General features: G+C 39.9%; 2 protein-coding genes across 4 annotated transcripts in view; one reads left to right on the forward strand and one right to left on the reverse strand.

The window, feature by feature from the left end:
- The first annotated feature begins 1,637 nt into the window (after positions 1-1,637).
- On the forward strand, positions 1,638-3,467 carry phox2bb (paired like homeobox 2Bb). The gene is made up of 3 exons (XM_085366479.1): positions 1,638-1,878; positions 2,515-2,702; positions 3,039-3,467. The coding sequence occupies exons 1-3, from the start codon at positions 1,638-1,640 to the stop codon at positions 3,465-3,467; spliced, it is 858 nt and encodes a 285-aa protein (XP_085222605.1).
- Positions 3,468-6,074: 2,607 nt separating this feature from the next.
- Positions 6,075-20,210, reverse strand: part of LOC146638156 (LIM and calponin homology domains-containing protein 1-like) — an 82,488-nt gene continuing 68,352 nt past the window's right edge. For 2 of the 3 annotated variants that reach the window (XM_085360273.1, XM_085360280.1), the window contains 15 exons: positions 18,513-18,842; positions 18,077-18,182; positions 17,868-17,959; positions 17,381-17,486; positions 16,711-16,785; positions 15,217-15,245; positions 14,497-14,610; positions 12,850-12,942; positions 12,499-12,666; positions 11,936-12,030; positions 11,347-11,499; positions 10,583-10,678; positions 9,564-9,672; positions 8,830-8,932; positions 6,075-7,925 (listed from right to left, as the gene is read on the reverse strand). In XM_085360273.1, the coding sequence (XP_085216399.1) occupies positions 7,900-7,925; positions 8,830-8,932; positions 9,564-9,672; positions 10,583-10,678; positions 11,347-11,499; positions 11,936-12,030; positions 12,499-12,666; positions 12,850-12,942; positions 14,497-14,610; positions 15,217-15,245; positions 16,711-16,785; positions 17,381-17,486; positions 17,868-17,959; positions 18,077-18,182; positions 18,513-18,842 (1,695 nt within the window). In that variant the 3' untranslated portion in view covers positions 6,075-7,899. The remainder of the gene's footprint in view (positions 7,926-8,829; positions 8,933-9,563; positions 9,673-10,582; positions 10,679-11,346; positions 11,500-11,935; positions 12,031-12,498; positions 12,667-12,849; positions 12,943-14,496; positions 14,611-15,216; positions 15,246-16,710; positions 16,786-17,380; positions 17,487-17,867; positions 17,960-18,076; positions 18,183-18,512; positions 18,843-20,210) is intronic. The other variant, XM_085360286.1, reaches the window with a different exon arrangement.

Genomic DNA, 20,210 nt, shown 5'->3' on the forward strand with positions numbered 1-20,210 from the left:
ATATCAATCACCCAAACATGAACAGAATAATAAATTCAATAATCAAACACTTATGTGCTAAATTTAATAAATGCACCGTAATTGCTTTTTCTTCTTTTTGTGTTTCGATCATTTGAAAGGGAAAACTCGCTGCTTCAACAGAGGACTTGAACTCGGTCCAGTGGAAAAAAGAGGAAGAAGAAACGCATCGAGAGTGTAAGCGCCATACAAAATGGTTCACCTTATTACGCAAACCAAATTAACCACTCAGCCAATATTGTGAGCCTAAGAGGTCCGATGACTGCCTCGCCAGTTCGTTACTTTCATTAGAAAGATGTTATTTGCCAAATAAACGGAATAATGAAAGTAATAAAGACAATTACAAACTCATTTGAATCATAAAAATACACCCGGAAGTTTCGGGGAGATTATACTGCAGCTGAGCAGGAAAAGATTTGGAAAAATGTTGGCAGAAAAGGCAAAATTTAGTATGAAATCGAAGCCGGAAAATACGTTTATTACCGCGCATAAATTCCAACACGTTGGGCTTTGAGCCCATGGAGACAATTTCTACCTTTCTTTCTACCTCCCCCTTAATAACAGCAACAAAGTCGTGAACCACAAATGATACTGTCCGGATTTAAAATCGAGCTGTGTCTAAGAGTTTCGTGTTAAATAAAACCCGAAGAAATCCAGACAGGCGATACTGCGTGCAGGTAGCACACATTCAGTTTAAAAATCATATACGTGAATGCATATCTCGTTTCTTTTTCTCTAAAGTTGATACAAACAGGTAATTAAAAAATTAAACCAGGTGCTTTTGTAACAAATTGTTTACCCCCAATAAAAATATAGATGGTTATAAGAGATAAAAGCCGACACGTTTGGCTTCACTGCAGAAGACCAGAGTCAGGATCAGTGAAAATAGTCGGAGCAGACGGGCAGAAAGAAGAGGTAGAGGGGGAATACTATGTGAAATCCTGCCCAAGGTATACGGTCGCTTAAAAGGCTTAAAAGCTTGGAGAAAATTGGATCAGGGAGAATCGTCACCCAACTTTCATTATTTCCAAGTGGTGTGATTGAATTAAAGGGCAAGATGGTGGTTGGAGAGGAGTGGGGTGGATGGGTAGAGGGGTGGGCGGCGGCGGCGGTGGTGGTGGAGGGGTGCGTAATGGCGAGGTATTAAATTCTAATTAGAGATGCAGGGGATCAATGATAGGGAGGTTGGACAGCCCGGGCCCCCAGTGCCAGCCCAATAGACTGATGAGTTATTGTCATGTAAAAAAGCGCTAGCAATAAGACCAAACGCTTTGCTATTGTCCAAGCGGAAAGAGCCAAGTTTATTATGAGGACTATATGCTCTAGAGACCTCGGGCTAGGCGGCTCTTAGGGGGCTTTTCATAAAACAGGGCTAGGTTCCTATAAAGGAGGCCAGTTTTGGAGCAGGCGCTGAGCAGTGAACATCTACCCACCGTCCAGCCTTTTTTTTTCCCAATCAGTTCAAACCAAACAAGTAATCTTTCCCCCCAAACTCAGACCGCGCGTCCTCCTCATTTTTGTTTTTATTATTTTTTTCTTTCAAACCCATTTTTTGGGTGCTTTTGTTTTCCATTTTTTCCAGGGAAGTGCAGCTTTCTAACTCTACCGAGCCTTCTCAAATGTATAAAATGGAGTATTCTTACCTAAATTCCTCTGCCTACGAGTCATGTATGGCCGGGATGGACACTTCGAGCTTGGCATCGGCCTATGCGGACTTCAGTTCGTGCAGTCAAGCCAGTGGGTTTCAGTACAATCCCATCAGGACCACTTTTGGGGCCACCTCCGGCTGTCCGTCTCTCACGCCGGGGTCCTGCAGTCTGGGGACCCTGCGGGACCACCAGAGCAGCCCGTACGCCGCAGGTAAGCAGCGGCTCCAGAGCCTCAACCCGGTGTATTATAGGACGCCTTGATTGCATTTGAAAATGGAAATGTGTTTAGTATTTACGAAACGAAATTTGCTTACACAAATGAAAGAATTTATCACGTTAGAAGCGATTGCAGGCAAGCGGTAATTCGGTTACGGGGTTATACTATCCCAGTCACACCCAAAACCGCCAACAGAATTATCTTAAGCTGCCAAAATGATAGGCATAATTTATTTACTTTGCGATGAGACATAAAGCTTCGAAAATAATTAGATAACCAAAGACTAAAGCTCATTATTGACACCGAATTGGAGTTACAGTAGCAACAAGCGGGGCGGATGGGAACATTATGACAAGTTTTCAAACTTGAGCCTCAATCTGAGGAGAACAATTAGTTTAACATTACAATTAACCCCATCACAGGTCTGCAACGTTATCAGTTCTGAACTAATTCAAAGGTAATCAAAGGCATAATACAATTGGAAGCTTTAGCCCAGCGTCCTTAACCGGATTTTAAACAAAATATTGAATTTACTTCCATTTGACAACATCACATTTACACACCCTCATATCTCCCCATTACTGCACCGATAAGACCACTGCACGTGTAACCATGACATTTCATTCACAGTTCCATACAAACTCTTCACGGATCACGGGGGACTGAACGAGAAGAGAAAGCAGAGGCGCATCCGGACCACTTTCACCAGCGCACAGCTGAAGGAGCTGGAGCGGGTTTTTGCTGAAACACACTACCCGGACATCTACACTAGAGAGGAGCTGGCACTCAAAATCGATCTGACTGAAGCCAGAGTGCAGGTACATAACTACCGACTCCTTTTACTCACAGTTACGCACTGGTGGATGCAAATGAGAACTATTTCAAAATACTGGGTCTAATCAATCATTATCACTAGATTTTAAGCAAAAGTTGAACTGCTTTCACAATGTGAAGGGCTGAGTACTACTGCTGTGTACACATTGGCAAAATAGACAACGTCTTTCTTCTGAGGCTTTCAGATATTAAAACATCTTTATATGACTAAATTATTTAGAGAACTCAACTTTTCTGTCGCCCTTTGCTTTGTCAGTCTTCTAGAAATTTAAGTCACGGTCGTTAAACGTTTCTACTTCCACCTTTTCACAACTAAACAGGTATGGTTCCAAAACCGACGTGCCAAATTCCGCAAGCAGGAGCGGGCTGCAGCAGCGGCTGCAGCTGCAGCCAAGTCCAGTTCTGGAAAAAAGTCCGATTCGAGAGATGAAGACAGCAAAGAGACCAAAACCACCGACCCTGACAGCACAGGAGGACCGGGCCCGAACCCCGTGCCCACCTCCAACTGCGGCGGGCCGAGCCCTACTGCAGGCCAAGTCAACACCACCGGGAACGGACAAGCGGACCAAGTGAAGACCTCCGTGTCCACCGGCATGGGAGTGACAGCACCAAGCCAAGGCTGGGCCACCGCACCGGGGACCATCACCTCTATCCCGGACTCATTGGGCGGGCCCTTCGCCAGCGTACTGTCGTCTTTGCAAAGACAGAACGGAGCCAAAGCTACGTTAGTAAAGACCAGCATGTTCTAATGAAGCTTCACATCGGGAAAAGAAGCAGAGCAGGGGAAGAGAGATACGTTTCCTCCTTCTCTGGAGACTGAAAAGCAATCGCCCAAGACTGACTTAAGGACAACAAAAAGCAGTTAGGAAAAAAGATTACTACTGTTATCTTTTATTTTTACGCCTTGCGTCGTTTCTTGTGGCCAGTTGGCAGTTTGCGGCAAACATATCCATCTTGACAAGTCAGATCGTCTTATAATAATAATAAAAAAAAAGTTATTTTCTACAAACAAGTGCAAGTTGTGTAAAATCTTTTCAAGCATGTCTCGGGACGAAATACACTGAGAAATAAGACAGAAAAGGTCTTTTTCTACGTGCACCAATGTTATCTAAACAGCCATTATTCATGCATTAATTAAAAACACATTAAGCTTGAAATAAATACTTAAAATCGGATCAATTGACTTGTTAAGATGAATATATTTTGGTCAGATTTGGAGCATAAACAAACGTCGCCGCGCTGGAAAGGCGTAGTGCCATCAGTGAGCAAAGGAGCCTCGTTAAGTCACATTAAATGTCAGTGTTCATCAGATGCTTTGTTTCGTTCAGAGACGTTGAATTTCCACGACTGAGGATGCTTTCCACAAACATGGTATGAAACAACCAATATCCAACAAGACGCTGACGCATTTTGCTATTTTGTTCTCTGCAGACACAACCTGCTGTGTGGAAGTGGCCTCTTACAGCTGTGTTTTGGTTTCTAAGGCTGCTGAGAGTTTAGTTTCTTTAAATTATCGATATAAACACAATTATTTCCTCAAGAAAAAAGGCACAAACTTACTGCAATGTTCACCTCTGACAGGAAATCTGTATGTTTTGTGTGTCTTTCTACGGCAATGTTTTTGTGGCTCAAAATTGTATAGTGTTAATACGTATTATTGTCTCCTATAGTTGAACCATAGGCCATACTCCCTCGTAGATCGATCATACAAGTCTTTTTGATGTTTTACAAAATTCCCTCGGAAGAATTTATTTTGGGTAAAAAAGGGGAATGGATGCAAACATTGTATTTATTTCTATATAATTTGCATGTTGTCTCTTTGTCTGATTTTACAATGATTTCCCTCCCATTTTGTGAGCATTATGTAACATGTTTTGTCCAGGATCTGAAAGTTATTTATATGTAGGTAATGAATGCTTATATTTAAGAAGGAAATATTTCTACATGTGCACATAGTTTTCCAGGTGTACCATTGAAATGATTGTTGATGATAAAAAAAAAAAATAATAGTCCATATTGTTTTGTCATGTTTTTCTTTGGGAAAGAAATCGTGGAAATGATCGGTTATTATTCTTTTTGTAGTATACGATTCTTGAACAATTTTGAAAAAACAAATTTTGTCACGGTGGTTTGAAAAGGGCGAAGATTTCAGCACCACGGACAGCACCGCGACGTTTCACAATTCGTTCTTTCCGATTGACTTTTGGGAAAAAGAAAAAGAATGGGAGAAGGTAATCCGGCCTTTAGTTTAATTTATGAAACTAGGATGTTTCTTTAAAAACAAACAAACAGACAAACAAACAAACAAACAGTCAGTCAATCTTTCTTCAAGAAACTAACTCTTATTAAAAGGCAATGTTTAAATTCGGGGGAAATATTGTATACGAACTTGAAATTAAACTACACTAAAATACACTAATTATTTTTCAAGAAATGAAACTCAATCAGGTTTATTTTTAAAATGGTAAATAAGGAGTTAAACAAACTGGCTGACACTTTTTCTTTTATTAAAAAACATCCGTGGAATCCAGTTTTTTGACTCAAGGCACAATTTGGGAATAATCGCTACCAGATTTTAGGTGAGATCAAAAATACGGAAATCCGTTAGTTGAACACAGAATTCGTTTCATGTATAAGCCAGAGAGTCCATCGAGGTAAAGGTTTTAATTTTATGAAGTCACATTTTAAAAAGGCACTCTAATAAAAAACTCAGGACCTTAATAGGCACCTCTTTGAATTTAAGGCCAAATAAATGTTCGGAGTCGTTATTCTCGGTTTATTCTGACCCAACTTGAGTATTATTTTAGTATCACCTGAAAACATCATTAGGCTACAGACGGGTTTTTTGTGTTTTATCATTAGAAATTTATGGTGCTGTCATAAAAACGCACATGAAAAGAAAAAAAAAAAGAGGTTTCTATTCTCACTGGGTTAGAATGAGCTATTATATTATTTGATAGTTTATCAATAGGAAGACACATTTTAAACAATTTCTATGTAAATCTTTAAATAACACTCGAAAATTGGTTACGGTCAGCTTTTTGTTCTTGGAGTCACATGACACATAAAAAGGACAAAAACAAATACGCTGTGATTACAGGTGAAATGACTGAGCATAATATTTGTCCGTTTACTCATGATTCCAGACCTGAAGAGTTTCGCTTTGTGACACTTTTAACAAACAGGCATCTTACTAAATCTACATTTTAAAGCATTTATTTACTTTTCTTCTGTAATTTTATTGCAAAATGACCAGACAGAAGCAGGGCGTTAATGTATAACATTTTATTTATAAACATACAGTATGCTATAAATGCAAATGCATTTAAACATCAAATTAATCTATATTTCGCATAGTGCTCAGGTGAATATTACAATAAATACAGAACAGACGTAAAAGGTTTCATTCCCCAACTATCCTGCGATAAGAAGACCGTCTGAATATAGAGCTCCGTCTCAAAGATCCCGCTATAAGAGACTGGGCTTGACAATTATTCGTTAACTAAATTGAGAAAAAAAAAATACACAATCATAACAGAAGTTTAAAAATACTGTAGATCAAGAGATGACCCCAGAGGGGAAGCTTGGCTATAGGACACAGTTCAGGAGGAGAAAAAGGAGGCTGTTTGCTAGTTTGCTTTCATACAGCAAATCATTTGGTTTTAGGCTTAAACGTGCACTTTTTTTCATTACATCCACAACACATAACAGGAAGAGCTCTTCTCATACACCTTAAAAAAGAAGCAAGTGACTGAAAATGTGCAGCCAGCGCCACAAATCTTTAGTTTTCATCCAACCAAATATTGCACAGGTGCAGCTGCTGCTGGTATATGTTTATAGTATTTTTGCTCTTTACCTAGTAATAACGTGTATTAGTGATTTTTTTTTAATTTTCAAGGTATAAATGAATTCTATCATTGAGCCATTATCAAAATTACCTCAATTAAAAGCATAGAGAAGTCTATATCACTCTAGAATAAAACATCCAAATTAAATGAAATTTTCCCCTGCATTATACATTATCTGTCTTTTACCAAGTAGACATCACACGCTTTATTTCATTTTATTCCAGTCTTTGCATTTTTATAGCACTGCAAACCACAGAGGAATGGAGGCGGGGGAATTATGAAATCAAATTTGAGTGAAAATAAACAGTACTTATCAACTAAAATAAAGCGTGATGTGAGGGAGAGCTGCAGCCTTCTTGTCTGCAGTTTAAAATTTGGCCAGATCCCTCCAACAAAATAAAATAAAACAAAAAATAAAGGAGAAATAAAACACCATCATACAGCTGGTGTTTTTTCCTGCATCACCTTGCTTTCCTAAGGCACATTGAAGTCTTGACTTTCCAAGCTGATAGATTGGAAGAGGAACAACCTGCTGTGACCCAAAAGCACAAAACCAGCTTTTAAGTCCTGTTATTGCCCTAATGATGAACCTACATCCATACTATGTCTTTATACTCGAAGCTAATTTTATTCTGTAAAGAAAAAGAGACACTGGAGGTCACTGCAAGGGCCAAAGGATAAAAATAGTGGCTTGCTCTATATTGTATTTGAGTCTAAATAGTCACCTTTATTGCACTTTCTATATCTGTTTGCTGTAATTTATCACTTAACTGAAGGAGGATACATTTATTAATGTGTTTTGGATTAAACCTGTTTAGGCTCTCTGTCTGCCTAGCTGCCTTACCGCATAATCTATATTCTTTCCAGTTTTTGGATGCTTATCCCTCCAAATTAAGAAAATCTCTCTTAAACGATAAAAAGTGATATAATATACTGGCAATAATTCACATTTTTGAACACCTTGTTTGTGTTCATTCAGACAGTACAGGGCATCAACATAGTCTACCTGTGTTTGAAGCATCTGCAGATGTGTTTTCTTTTCAACATGGCTGCCGCCTCAGAGCAGTCTTTTTCTCGCTGCTGCGTGATGAAACACAGTCTGTGGTGGCATGAGGACCAATCAAATCCAGATTTCACTCATGCATCAGATGACACACATATGAAGACTTTTTTTTTTCCCACATTTGGGCCACATGATGAATCTTGAATGGTTATCGAACTGCAGAAGATGCAAAGATTCTGACACGCTGCGAAGGACGTGATTTGCAGATAATCAGGTTAAAACAGGGATGGGGGGGTTCTTCCTTTGAACCTTGTGCTTGTCAGTCGAGCGTCACAATGTGGTTGGCTGTCCGGCAGCTTGACAGGAAAGGAAAAGAGGGGAAAGAGAATCAAATTGGCAATTTTTATAAACCACAATTGTTTTTCTGGGACTTCATGTTCAAGGACATGGAGCTTTAATGAAAGAAGACCTTCTTAATTTGAGATAAAGACTCAGGAGTTTTCTGATAGAGGCCCTGATTTGATTTTGCGGTTTACTGATCCCCGAATGATAACGGCTGTTGAGAGGTTACTGAAACACGAGCTGTGTTGTTTGAAAAAGTTTTGCTGTTGTGCAGTAAAAGTGAAAGGGACAGAAAGTTACTGTCTTCCTCTTCTGAGTGCAACACCCCCATTTCCTCCTTCTGCCCGTTTCAGCTTCACTGCATCTGGTGCACCTGTATTAAGCTGCGCTGGCGAGGATTTTCATATTAAAATACACTTGTCCTATCAGCCTCACAGTTACGCTGCAATAAAGAGTCTAAGTTTTGAAACACACTGAAAAGTTTTAGCATAAAATAGTGTCAAGTTTACTTTGAAAACAATAAATCAAAATAAATTTGGTTTGTTTTTCTACCTGGTTCATGAGAGCCGTATTTACTGCTGCTGCTCACATTATTAAAATCTGCATTTATTCATCATTGAAAATAAGACATATGGCCAACATTAGCAAACAATAAGGGAGAAGAATACCTTTCCCTTTTTTTTTTCTTCTAATTTTATACAAAGATTAAACTTTTTGTTTTGTGAGGATGATGCAAAAAGATAGTTATTTATTTCTGGTTATTTTTAGTTATTTATGGTGGTGTTGTTTTCTAATTCCGTACACCCTGACCACAGACGTAAACATTCATGTGAATGTTCCATTCTCCCTGGGAGACATAGATATAATGTAGGGGGAGACAGAGGAGGAAGACATAGGAGAGGGTTCAGGAGGACTCACAGCGGGAGCGGATGTAGCACTGGTGGCAGTTGAGGAGGCCGTTTTTTATTCGAACATCCGTCCCTGTGGTTGTATCGCCTAACTGTCCTTTACACACGCCACACTGAAGAGAGAGACAGAGGGAAATTGCAAATGTTGTTACCAACTGTTGTATCCTAAAGGAGAAGCCTGGTGTTCCCCTAAGAGTTTCTAAGTGTCAACAAATCCAGTGAAAGACTTCATTAAATCTTTTTGGCTTTCAAACCTTCACTTTCTGTGGTACTGAGACTCAAACCAATTATTTCTACTAAAAGGTGGACATTTTTAAAGACAGATCACATACAGATGGGTGACTGATTATTATTAAATCCTTTATTTATACAGGCTGTCCTTTTCCAAGTTCAGGAAGAATACGGAACACAGCTAATTTTAAAATGTCCTGTGACCTGTTATTGTAAGTGCTGTACATAAATTTAATCAAAGAGCAGAGGTAACCAGGCAGTCTTTGAAGCAAAGCCTTGTAGAGCCTCATCGATTCAACTGATACTCTTACACGTGTTTGATGATTTAAAAATTGTTTGCACTTGACTTGACCTGAAATATTTGTAGACTATTGTCTGAAGTAAAAAATGAAGAAAAACAACAATAATTTAACCACTCTTATCTTTTAACACTGCTACTCATTTTATCTAATCTAATCTGGATAATACACAAAACAGAGAATGACAAAGATGAGCACTCTCTCTTTCATCAACCTTAAAGCAGTGGATGTGGAAATAGAGGCTGAGGGTCTCTATGATCATGGCAGCCCCTTTCCCTAATGGCTGACCACAGCTGGAACACAGCTTCTTCCCACTGACAGACCTATAGGAGAGAGAGAGGGAGAGAAGTAGGAAGACACATAGATGGAAAATCACCAATATTAAGATAGAATCTGGTTTTCCACTCTTATGTTTTGTGGTGCTCTTTTTGACCCCTGCTAACTTGTGAGTCTGTATATTTAAAATATTGAAAATTCATTGACTAGTATGCTGACTTAGCTCCTGGGGAAAAGCTAATATTTCAGGGGTTTTTGGTGTAGCCAAGAAATCCAGACTCTCTGTTCCTTCTATCAGTCACTGTCTTTGAATGGAAACACATTTAAAAAAAACAACATTATCATCAGTCAGTAGATGTGTTTTCAGCAAATGCATCCCCTCTTTTGATCTCTACAAGGACTGCTCACCTGTGTGTAACTTAAGCCTGCTCAAACACGATTTGCCAATAAAACTGCAAACAGAAACCAGAAAGCCAGAAGTCTTATTCATTCCCTATAGATTCTGCAGGCAGTTATCTGTGGCAGAGATTCATGTACGTGCTGTCTTGTGCTTTCACTGATGTTCAGCAGAGGCTGTTTGCTGACATCATGGTGTACATGTATGTTTTTGGTCTCCTCTGCGTGCTGTTAACTGCATTTTAAAAACATGTTAACTGAAAGAAAACACAATTTCTTAAAGCTGGATAATGGATCATTTGGAGCAGTTTATGTGAATGTGCTCATTGTACGACGATGAAACATAAAAAACAAAACTACATAAAATGAATGAATACACTGCTACTTCTCGACTCCACCATTCTTTGGTTCTATTCAAATACCATACAGGTTAGAGGGTAAATGCTGCTGGTACATGTTATGAGCTGGGTGGAGAAATGCAAGCAGCAAAGCAGAAAATGACAATGCAGAAGTGAATCACAAGCTCCCTTTCCTCCATGTGGGCCATTTGTGATGCAATACCTGTTGGGTGCTGGAGGCAGTGCGTCAGAGGGTGGTGGGCATGCTGCAGGGGTTTTTGATGAGCTGCGGCCCATGTTATTATCAATAGGGCCACTCCTGGAAATGGACAGCAACATGCAACATGACGATGACTCGCAGTTACAGCGACACTATTGGCTGTCAGAGACAGACACGAGCCAATCCAAGACAGAACAACAGTCAAATCTGCTCAGTGATGTTTGGATAGATCCAGCATTACTTCATCCATTAAAATGTATTGTTATGTGTTACTATAGTATATGATTCTGCTGATAAGGTTTATAACACTTCGGTCATGGCAAACAATAATGCTGCTTCAAGTACTGGAAGACTATGAAGCAAAATGCAGGTATAAGATGCCACCTGGTGGTCAAACAGCATAACAGGAGCTTTTACTCCAACACAATAGAAACCTGCTGGTTTCTGGTGTGATTATTTAAAATATGCATTTATAACACAGAGATAGAGATATATATATATATATATTTTTTTTTTTTAAAAAGCAGAATTTTTTTTTAAACTGAAGACAATGGACATGAGAGGATAAAATAATGTTAAAGAATCACACTGCAACATGAACACATGGCATATTTGGAGATTATATGTGTCAGGACAAGAAACTGCATTAATGTGCATGCTTTTAACCCACCTCTATTTAGAAGAGGAAAACAAATGGAAGCTATTAGAGAATAATATTCAGGAACTGTGGCAGAAGCTACACTGAAGCCTTGTTCTCTCTCACACACCTTCGTCCTCCTGGAGGTTTGCTGCCGTCTGCTGGGAGTTCTTGTTGTTTCTTGACTGGAGTTGAAGACTTGGCCAGTACCGGAGGAACCTTTTGGCCATTCTGTAGGCTGTGTCCAAATTTCTCCACCTGACTGCTGCTCTGACTCATTGAGCTGATGACAGCAGAGAGAGAAATGTGCTGAAATGATCGGTCAACTGTCAAAAATACACAGAATTCAGACAAAGACACAAAACAAAATACTGTCATGGCCATAGCCTGCAGGATTTGTTTCATCACACAGAAACAGGCGGATCAGTCTCACTGATCTCATTTTATCATTTAGTAGTTCATCATTTTAACCTGAGAGCAGTTCTCTTCTAAGCTGATTTACCTTTACCTAAAGTATCAAAATCAAAAGTGGCTCTCAATTTAAAACTGAACCTTTTAACTCATTTGCAAAAAAACAAAACAAAGAAAGCCCTCCTATTTATGACCAAATATAGAGCAGTATTCTAACATTTAAGCCTCATTAAGTGCTACTGTGGATTAAGAACTTATTATTTGAAAGAACATTGGAACATTTACTTAATGGAGACACCTTAACTAACCTTCTGGCTGTTTTCATGCTGTCATCAGCGGTGCTGATGTCACTAGTCCGGTCATTTTCTCTCCGTTTCAGATCCACGCTCTCTGTGCTCTCCCTCTGTGGCAGCAGGTAAGAAACAGCAAACTGTTAGCTGACCAGCCTCGATGTCCTCTTAAGTGACTTTCAAAAATAACTTGAGCCAGTTAAAAAGTAATGAATTTAGCAATAACTTATATTTATCATACTTATCATATATGCTATTAAAATCCAATGAAGTGCTCTATATGTGGTTGTGGCTTGTTTACAGCCACATATTGTCAAGACCAAATTAAATAATGTAATTTTGTGCATGCATCAAGGAGCATCATAAACATATTCATATATACACTATATTGTAAATTGTAAATTGCACCTTTTTTTTTTTAACTTGAACTCAGCTAAACGAGGTAGCAAACGAAAATACTTTATTAACAAAACAAAACAAAAAACATGTCACATGCAGGTGTTCTGGCCACTGTTCATATGAGGGTGAATTTATACAGTGTGACGGTACACAGCTCATATTATGATCAATGCGCTATTCACCGATTGCCTCTCCAGCAGTTCCTGTTTACGTTCCCAGTCAGCAAGAGAACGAACGATAGTGTCCTGAGGATCAGTTGGGAGAGAGGAGAGTTCATCTCGACTGGGGGAGGGCAGGGCGGAAGAGCGGGGCGTCAGAGGCGTCACGGTTTCCTCCAGTATCCGACGCTCCTGTTTTAATATGAACATAGATGAATTTTAAACCATAATTTAGTGGCCAGCTGGGCGAAGGTTAGCTGAAATACTACGTTTAAACTTCAAATTCACACACACATATTACATGTAATTCAGTTGATATTGTTAAGCAGAAAAACCCATCACAGGTGCTGTCAAGCAAAAAACACACCCACACACCTCCTCGTGGTACTTCCTTTCCTCCTCTGCCACCTCCTTCTGTGCTTTCTCCCACTCCTCCTTCAGTTTCTCCTGCTCACGCTGGTACTTCTCCTGTTACCATGGCAACACAACACATGACATGCAGCACAGCAGAGAGGAAGACTAAACTGTCTGCAGTTGGAAAACAAAGGCAATGCGCAGACATATCCGACATCAACAGAGTACTGAGAGACTTTTCAAAAGGCCAACCAAATGCTAAAAATTCTCTGCTTGTGATAATGTTTTAACTTGGTCCAAGAAGACAGAGAGCTGCAATAACAGGCACACGCTACAACATTTCCATGCAGAATACCCTCATTATGCACTTTAACTATGTGAAACTTGATGTACAGACATATGTGAAGGCAAATTTAGCTTCCTATCCACTGCTATGCCTAAAAACAGATTTTATATCTGCTTGTTAGGAACAAAAAGCAAACAAAGGAGACCAAAAGCAGGCAGTGCAGACAAAAGCAGAAAGCGTATCATGCAGAAGCTCTCAAACAGTGGGTTCGTACACAATTTTCAAAACTCCATTTAAATGTTCTTTGGTTTGGAGTATGGTTTATAACTGCCTATATCCAATAAAAGCAGAAAAAACACAAACATATTTTCTCAGATTACCTTTTTAACCTTTTAGACTTGTGTAAGAACCCCAAAAAGAAGGCGCCATTTAAAGACAACACATAGACAACACAGACGCATGGAGGCTAAAAGGAAGTAATGAGTACACTGATGCACCAGACATTCATCCATTTCAGCGCATCTCATCTCAAACCATCCTGCAACAACTGGAAAGAAGGGAAATCTGCTTTCATCACTGTTTCGTCTTTTTTCAAGATAACACTGTAGATGAGCTTGATAAATAACAGACACTGCAACTCCATTAAATGTTGACAAGTGTGTGGACTTGAGATGCACCTGTTATAAATTGAGGAGAGAGAGGGTGACTTGGGCAGCAGCAACAGCAGCAGCTTTGGACAGAGTCCTTGCCTCTGTCTGTGGCTTGAGATGGAGACAGTGAGGGAATAAAACCAAAACAGAGGTTCTTCCACTGCACAAAATCGCCACCTAATGGTTAAAGTGTGCACAGACGCAGCTTGGGGGGGATGGGGGTGAGTTTGCCTTTACAGGAGGATGTGTTCAATACAAAACAAATATGGAGGCAAGCTTTGCGAGCAGCAATGAAATGTGGTTAATACATCCGACTGTAAGAGGAGCAAGTCAGTGACTGTGCAGCTGTGCAGCAGTGTGGTCTGGATTCATGTTTAGTTCCAGTTACAAAAAAAAAAAAAAGCTTTCCAGAAAATCATATTAGAAATAATCTTTAATAGCAAAATTCAGTAACAACACCTGCTTTCCACACCGGCTGCAATTTATTATTATTTTTGTTAAATCACCTCATTTGTAGAAATGAGTCTGAGGTCTCACAGTTAAATGTCATTAAAACCTCAGGGGCCGAGACTGACCACAACCTGTTATGTCTTTCCACAAAACTGGTTTGTGCTGCTAAAACACAATATATCATTATAACACACTGTAGGTATGTTGTTCTCTATAAGAAAGCTAACCCCTAACTTTGCAGCCTCATGCACCATGCTTGACTCTTTTAGGTATACTGTGTACCTGCAGCATGCGCTCCTGCTCTTGCTGCCACCTTTCCTGACGCTTTCGCTCCTCATCCGGGTCCCAAGACCAGCGGTCTCCCCGCTTGGCCTGGGGTAACACCGGAACTGACACCTGATAGACCCCAACACACACCCACACACACATATCACCATATACAAATATCCATGCACACATTCACATCCAACCACAACCCATTCACGCACAGATCAACACCAAAGTGCACACACATCCACCACAAAAAAAAGTAGAAGAAGAGAAGGGAGGAGACAGAAATAGTTGGTCTACCACAACAGCACTACTCCAATGCTAGCCAAAGGACTCCTACTAAGGAGAGAAGAGACAGAGAAAGAGAGAGATGAGCTTAAATGAAAATAAAATAAAAGCAGTCTCAGCCATCGACTACAGCATCATCATCTGGCATGCTACATAAACAGCTTTGTGTGTCCTATAATAATTAGCTGAGGCGCCTAAAATATGACAGTATGTGAGCACTGAATAATAAAACTGAAAGATTCACATGCAGTCATATTAATGGTTTTCTTGCTTTGCGTTTCTGTTAAAGTCTAAAACACCTTTTTCACTCTTACCTGTTGTATTTTGTGTATTCCCTCCCTTCCGCATAATTTTACTTTTACAACATTAAGCTAAACTACTGGTGTACCCATGGTACTGCAGGAGGGGATAAGCAGTAAAAAGGGTTTTTGTGAATTTACTCACATTTCCACGGTGATCCTTTTCCGCCTCTTCTACAGAGAAAGGAAACAGCGGTTAAAGCAAATGAGATATTTGGACACAGGGGATCAAACTAAGTCACTCGGATATTGAGGAAAAAGACAACACGCCAAGTGCTGATTTCCTGAGGAGTAAAATGGGGATGAAAGAAAACAAAGACAGAGCTGAGTCCACCAAGAGCAACAATCATAGTCAGTAAATTAATAATTTGTCAAAGGTTCAAAGGTTTTATTTTGTCTTTCTAGTTAGAAAAATGTTGATATAAATTGAAACTTTGCCTCTTACTAGGTCAGGTTTTGTAGGTTTAACCAGTGTGTGGAAAACAGCTGAACATTATCTTTTTTGACCTCGTCTGGCCAGGACTCTGCAGTCTATTTACACCTACAGGCCAGTGGACACTCTTTCAAGGATGAGGATGTACACATCCTGGACAGGGAGGAACGCTGGTTTGAGCGTGGAGTCAAGGAGACCATTTACGTGAAAAGGGAACGACCTCTGAATCGAGGAGGGGGCCTAAGGGTACATCTTTCAGCATCTTACAATGCTGTGATTGCAGCCATTCCCCAACTCTTTGTGAATGGAACTCATGGCCATTGATCGGCGGTCTTTGATCAATGGTCATGAGAATTTGCATAATTATGATGAAGGAACTGACCTCCCAGCCCTTTGTTCCTTCAGTGGGCTGGTTTCAGTCATTATGCAAATATACTGTTTATAAGATTTGGGGAAACCTGCAGTCAGCTGAGACTGAAGACGTCACTTGGATGAGTGACGAAACGTTTCTCCCACAAAACGCTACGTCCAGATGAACAGAATCAACTTTTGGAGATTATTTTTTTGAAATTCACACTTGCATGCAGAAAGACTGCTACGCAAAAGGAGTCCACAACAACTTATAAATAACAGTCAAATGTTCGAATGATCAAAACAACAGATAAACCTTACACAATTAAATAAATTTCTGTTAGTTACAGGCTGTAACTACAGTTCTGTGAGAATATATTTCTCCCCTACCCAACATCTGGCTTTCCCACTGCAGTGGGTACTGATTAATGCTGATCACAACTTTAATAGAGCTCTAATACACACCAGATGTTAGAGCTTTTGGTGGAAAAGCCCCCATAATGTGAAGCACACTGAGGCAAGCATGAAACTAAAAGTTAAGCAGGTCAAAAATGTGTATAATCTTCTTTTAATACATTGTCAAAGGGCACTTCTTCTCATTAAGAGCTTCTGTAAACATGATGAGAACATCTTTTACAACAACAAGACACTGATGAGCCAGTAATATTAAGAATGAGAAACTTCAAAACACATTTAAAACACAGAAAACGTCACTGTTCATTCACAAAAACATTGGAAATGAAGGAATAAACAAGAGATGGGTCTGGGGTCTAGCCCTTGGAGAAACGGCAGGGAAGCCCTGTGCACCAGCACTCAAGGGCGGAAATGTGATCGCCACGAGTGGAGGGAGTTTACCTTGCGGAGCGAAGAACTCCCAGCGTAATTTAGGGCTGCTGGTTGCCAATGAAGACCTGACACTGTTTGCAAGCTCTATAGCGAAATAAAATAAATGTGCAGGTGGAAGGAAAAGAGGGAATTAGGGGAGAAAGGGAAAGAAAGGAGGAAAGAATAAGGGATAGATGTCAAAACCAGGAGGTGGAGAGGGTGCAGATTGCAGCATTCCTCCTGTGATACTGTAAGTGGAAACTGGAAAACTGGTATAAAAAAAAACTAAAATTAAAATAAAAAAAATTTTTAAAAAAACCTTAAAGAGCAACACTTTTTCCCCACATAAAAATTAATTCCAGTTTGGTTATACAAATTATGAATAAAAACAAATAAGAAAAAAAACAATAAAGCAAGGCAGATTTTTTGATTGATGTTTTGTTGGATTGCATGTCCATCTCCCTTATGAAATAAAATGGGATATACTACAGCGATATGATAAGTGAGTCGAGGCTTTGCTAAAACAAGTCTCATCATGATCGCAAACCTTTGAATGCCCCTTTAATCATAGCAGCAAAGCAAAGTGACATATTGGAAGGCAAAAAGAAAAACAGGCACTAACAGGGATTTGCTGATCAAGCATCTAAAACAATAAGTATGGTAAATAAGCCAGATGTCTGGGTGTTAAACATGTACATACCTGCTTTTGTTTCCCATTGCTGGTGATAACCAGATGATCCTGGTGGAGCTGAGCTTGATGACATCTCTGACCTCTGTAAGAGCTCCCGGGAGCAGGGATCATTGGCCTGCAGGTAGATTTAAGATTATAGAATAGAACACCTTTTATTGTCAGTATACACATGTACAATGAGATACAGAGCATCTCCTACACAGTGCAGATATGTAGGAAAAGAAAGGGGGGTGAGGTGCACAGGTCTGCAGCACTATATACATACGAACAGTATTCAAAATTTAAAATGTACAAATATAAAAATCGGGAAAAATAAATAAATAAATATTGTTATAAATTTACAAATTAAGGATTGCACCGTGGTGATGGTAGTTGTGTAGTCTGTGTATAGAGGGAAGTCCTTGGATTGGGGGGTGGAACTGTGTTATGAGTGCATGTTATCCACTAGACATCTACTAGACAGATGGCTCATAATTTGAGTTTTGATATCACCTACTGGCTGATATGACTGTATATCAACCCCAGACTGGACAAGATTAGAGAGGTCTTCACTAGATGGTTTGGACATTTCTTGTTCTTGTTTGGCTTCTGAAAAAAGACATACAAGAAGTTTAAAATCTACTAATATAGTTGCACAGTGTTGCATGAACTTCAGTAACACGTGTTTGTTCTAAAAGTAACCACAAGGTGTCAGCATACTACTACCTGCAGGTGGGTTTTGATAAGCTACAGCATTTGGCTTTTCTTCCTCTGAAGCAGCTGCTGTCTGGTTTCCAGTCTTTCCAAAGCTTTCCTGTGGCTTCTGCAGCTCCTGTAGGGGTCACATATGGATTTCTTTCTGAATGCTAAACTAAATTCTGCAGATCAAAGGGCCTATGTTGTGTAAGAAGTACAAACGAAACATGATATTTCAGACTTGAAGAGTTCAATCTCAACTAAATTTGGGCAAAATCATTGCAAGATGCATGATATAATGCATGGCAAGGAACAGAATACAGGGCAAGTATTCAATATACGGCATTATTGAGAGAGGCAAAATACTCTGCACCCAGAAAACTGGGCTTGGAGTAAAATACCCACTAACCATGCTTCTTTAAAAGACAAAAAAATGTAAATAACTATAAAACATCGGAATTCTCACTGATGGGAGTGAGGTGGGCCGGCTGGGTGGTGTTGACTCAGTGACTTTCTCCTCCTGGACCTCCTGAGTGTCCTCAGAAGCTATCTCTGTAACATCTTGTGTCTCCTTTGCCTTTGTTGACACTGGACTTCCTTCCCTAGAAGAGGTGTGGGTACTGTGAGGGAGTGAGGTTTCTGACAAGGGAACATCTACAGCACCATCTACAGTGCTGTTTTTGCTTTGGGAAGGGGATGCCTGAAAATGGGGAGGCGAGTCCCTCCCTTGACTCTCAGGTGTGGTGGGAACATCGTCACTTCCAACGTCACCATTTACTCGCAGCAAACCATCCACCTAGGTAAAAAGAGAAAAAGTTTAATGTTTAATTTTCTGTGTGTAGTGTTTATACCCTTCGCTTTTCAATAAATGGCTTCAACATGCATTAATGTTAAGAAAGCAAGCTGAACGATATGGCTATACCATTCAATTTTATTTATTTTGCTCTAAATCATAACATATGCAATTTCAAGGTAAGATTACAGTATTGAACCACTCATTTCTAGATAAGAAGGTGCTTATTGTCCAATTTATTCTTCATTCATTACATGGATAAATATAGAAATCCTGAACAACACTGACTGCGAATAAAAATGTAAAATAAACCACGCCAAAAAACCCAGTGGCCTCATTTGTGGTCATTATGAACCTCTCTTCTCAGTTAGTAATTAGCTATTCATCCAGCTCACAAGACCACACTGCCCTCTATGAACAAGAGGCACTAATATATGTGCGAAGAGCTCCTAGTGAGCGGTAACTCAAGACACGGTGGTAAAGATGGGTGAATGCAGGCTCAGTCTCCCCCTCTCTGCCTCCACCTTCTCATCCCTCTCCTTGCAGCCTGTGTGGGCTCTCTTTGTCCGTCGGGAGCCCACTTCACATTGAGAGGGTCCTACTTGTCAACTTCTTAAGTCAATAGGGAACAGAGGGCTCCATTGAAGCCCAGGCTTTGCTCAGACTCCTGACAAGGAATTCCAGAAGAGTGCTTTGTTCCATTTGGTCTGATAATAATCTTACCCTCCCTCTTTTCCACACCAAAACATAAGATCTCATCATGAAAATTCCCATTTTGTAATTTTTTTCTAGAAGAAAAGGAAATGGATCCCGTTGAGAGTACTTCGAGCTAAATTGAAACATTACATGCTTCTTCAGGGAGGGGATGTCTTACATTTTCCTACAAACCAGCCAGCTCATCACCATGGCAGTTCTGTGGTATTCTAATGTAAATGCCAAGAGACCCGGAGAGGAATTTACCCACAAGGAGGGAAACCGACACTTGCAAGTAACCACATTTGAAATGGTCAAGGCCTTAATCACCGTTAGACTAACAAGATCTTATCTTCTTTTTTGTATATAGGAATAAAGCTTTAGAATCACTGTGTACACAACCTGAACAAGAAGCACCATACTGTATATCCACAGCAGCCCTGAAGCTTCCTGTGACAATACCTGCAGGCAGTGCAAATGTTGAAAGCAGCTGGATTGTCAGCTGCTTAGTGCATAGTCATAGTCCAATATGTTCATGTACATGTTCGATGAACAGACACTAAGAAAGTGGGAGTCATATGCACTTCCTTCTATACCCAGGCAGCATCCTAGCCTAAACCAAACTGGGTATATCTAATAGTGAGAACAGATCACACATGAATGGGATTATTTCCTGCT

Source organism: Diplotaxodon limnothrissa, linkage group LG2 (genome assembly GCF_057381915.1).
Source record: "Diplotaxodon limnothrissa isolate DT_005_m linkage group LG2, D_limnothrissa_male_GT1.1, whole genome shotgun sequence".
In the NCBI taxonomy this organism is placed as follows: Eukaryota; Metazoa; Chordata; class Actinopteri; order Cichliformes; family Cichlidae; genus Diplotaxodon; species Diplotaxodon limnothrissa.

Bases quoted from the DNA above. Each gene is read 5' to 3' on its own strand.
- phox2bb (XM_085366479.1), top strand. From the start codon at position 1,638: ATGTATAAAATGGAGTATTCTTACCTAAATTCCTCTGCCTACGAGTCA. The intron at 1,879-2,514 runs GTAAGCAGCGGC...TTTCATTCACAG, and splicing joins GAGCAGCCCGTACGCCGCAG to TTCCATACAAACTCTTCACG. The intron at 2,703-3,038 runs GTACATAACTAC...ACAACTAAACAG, and splicing joins TGACTGAAGCCAGAGTGCAG to GTATGGTTCCAAAACCGACG.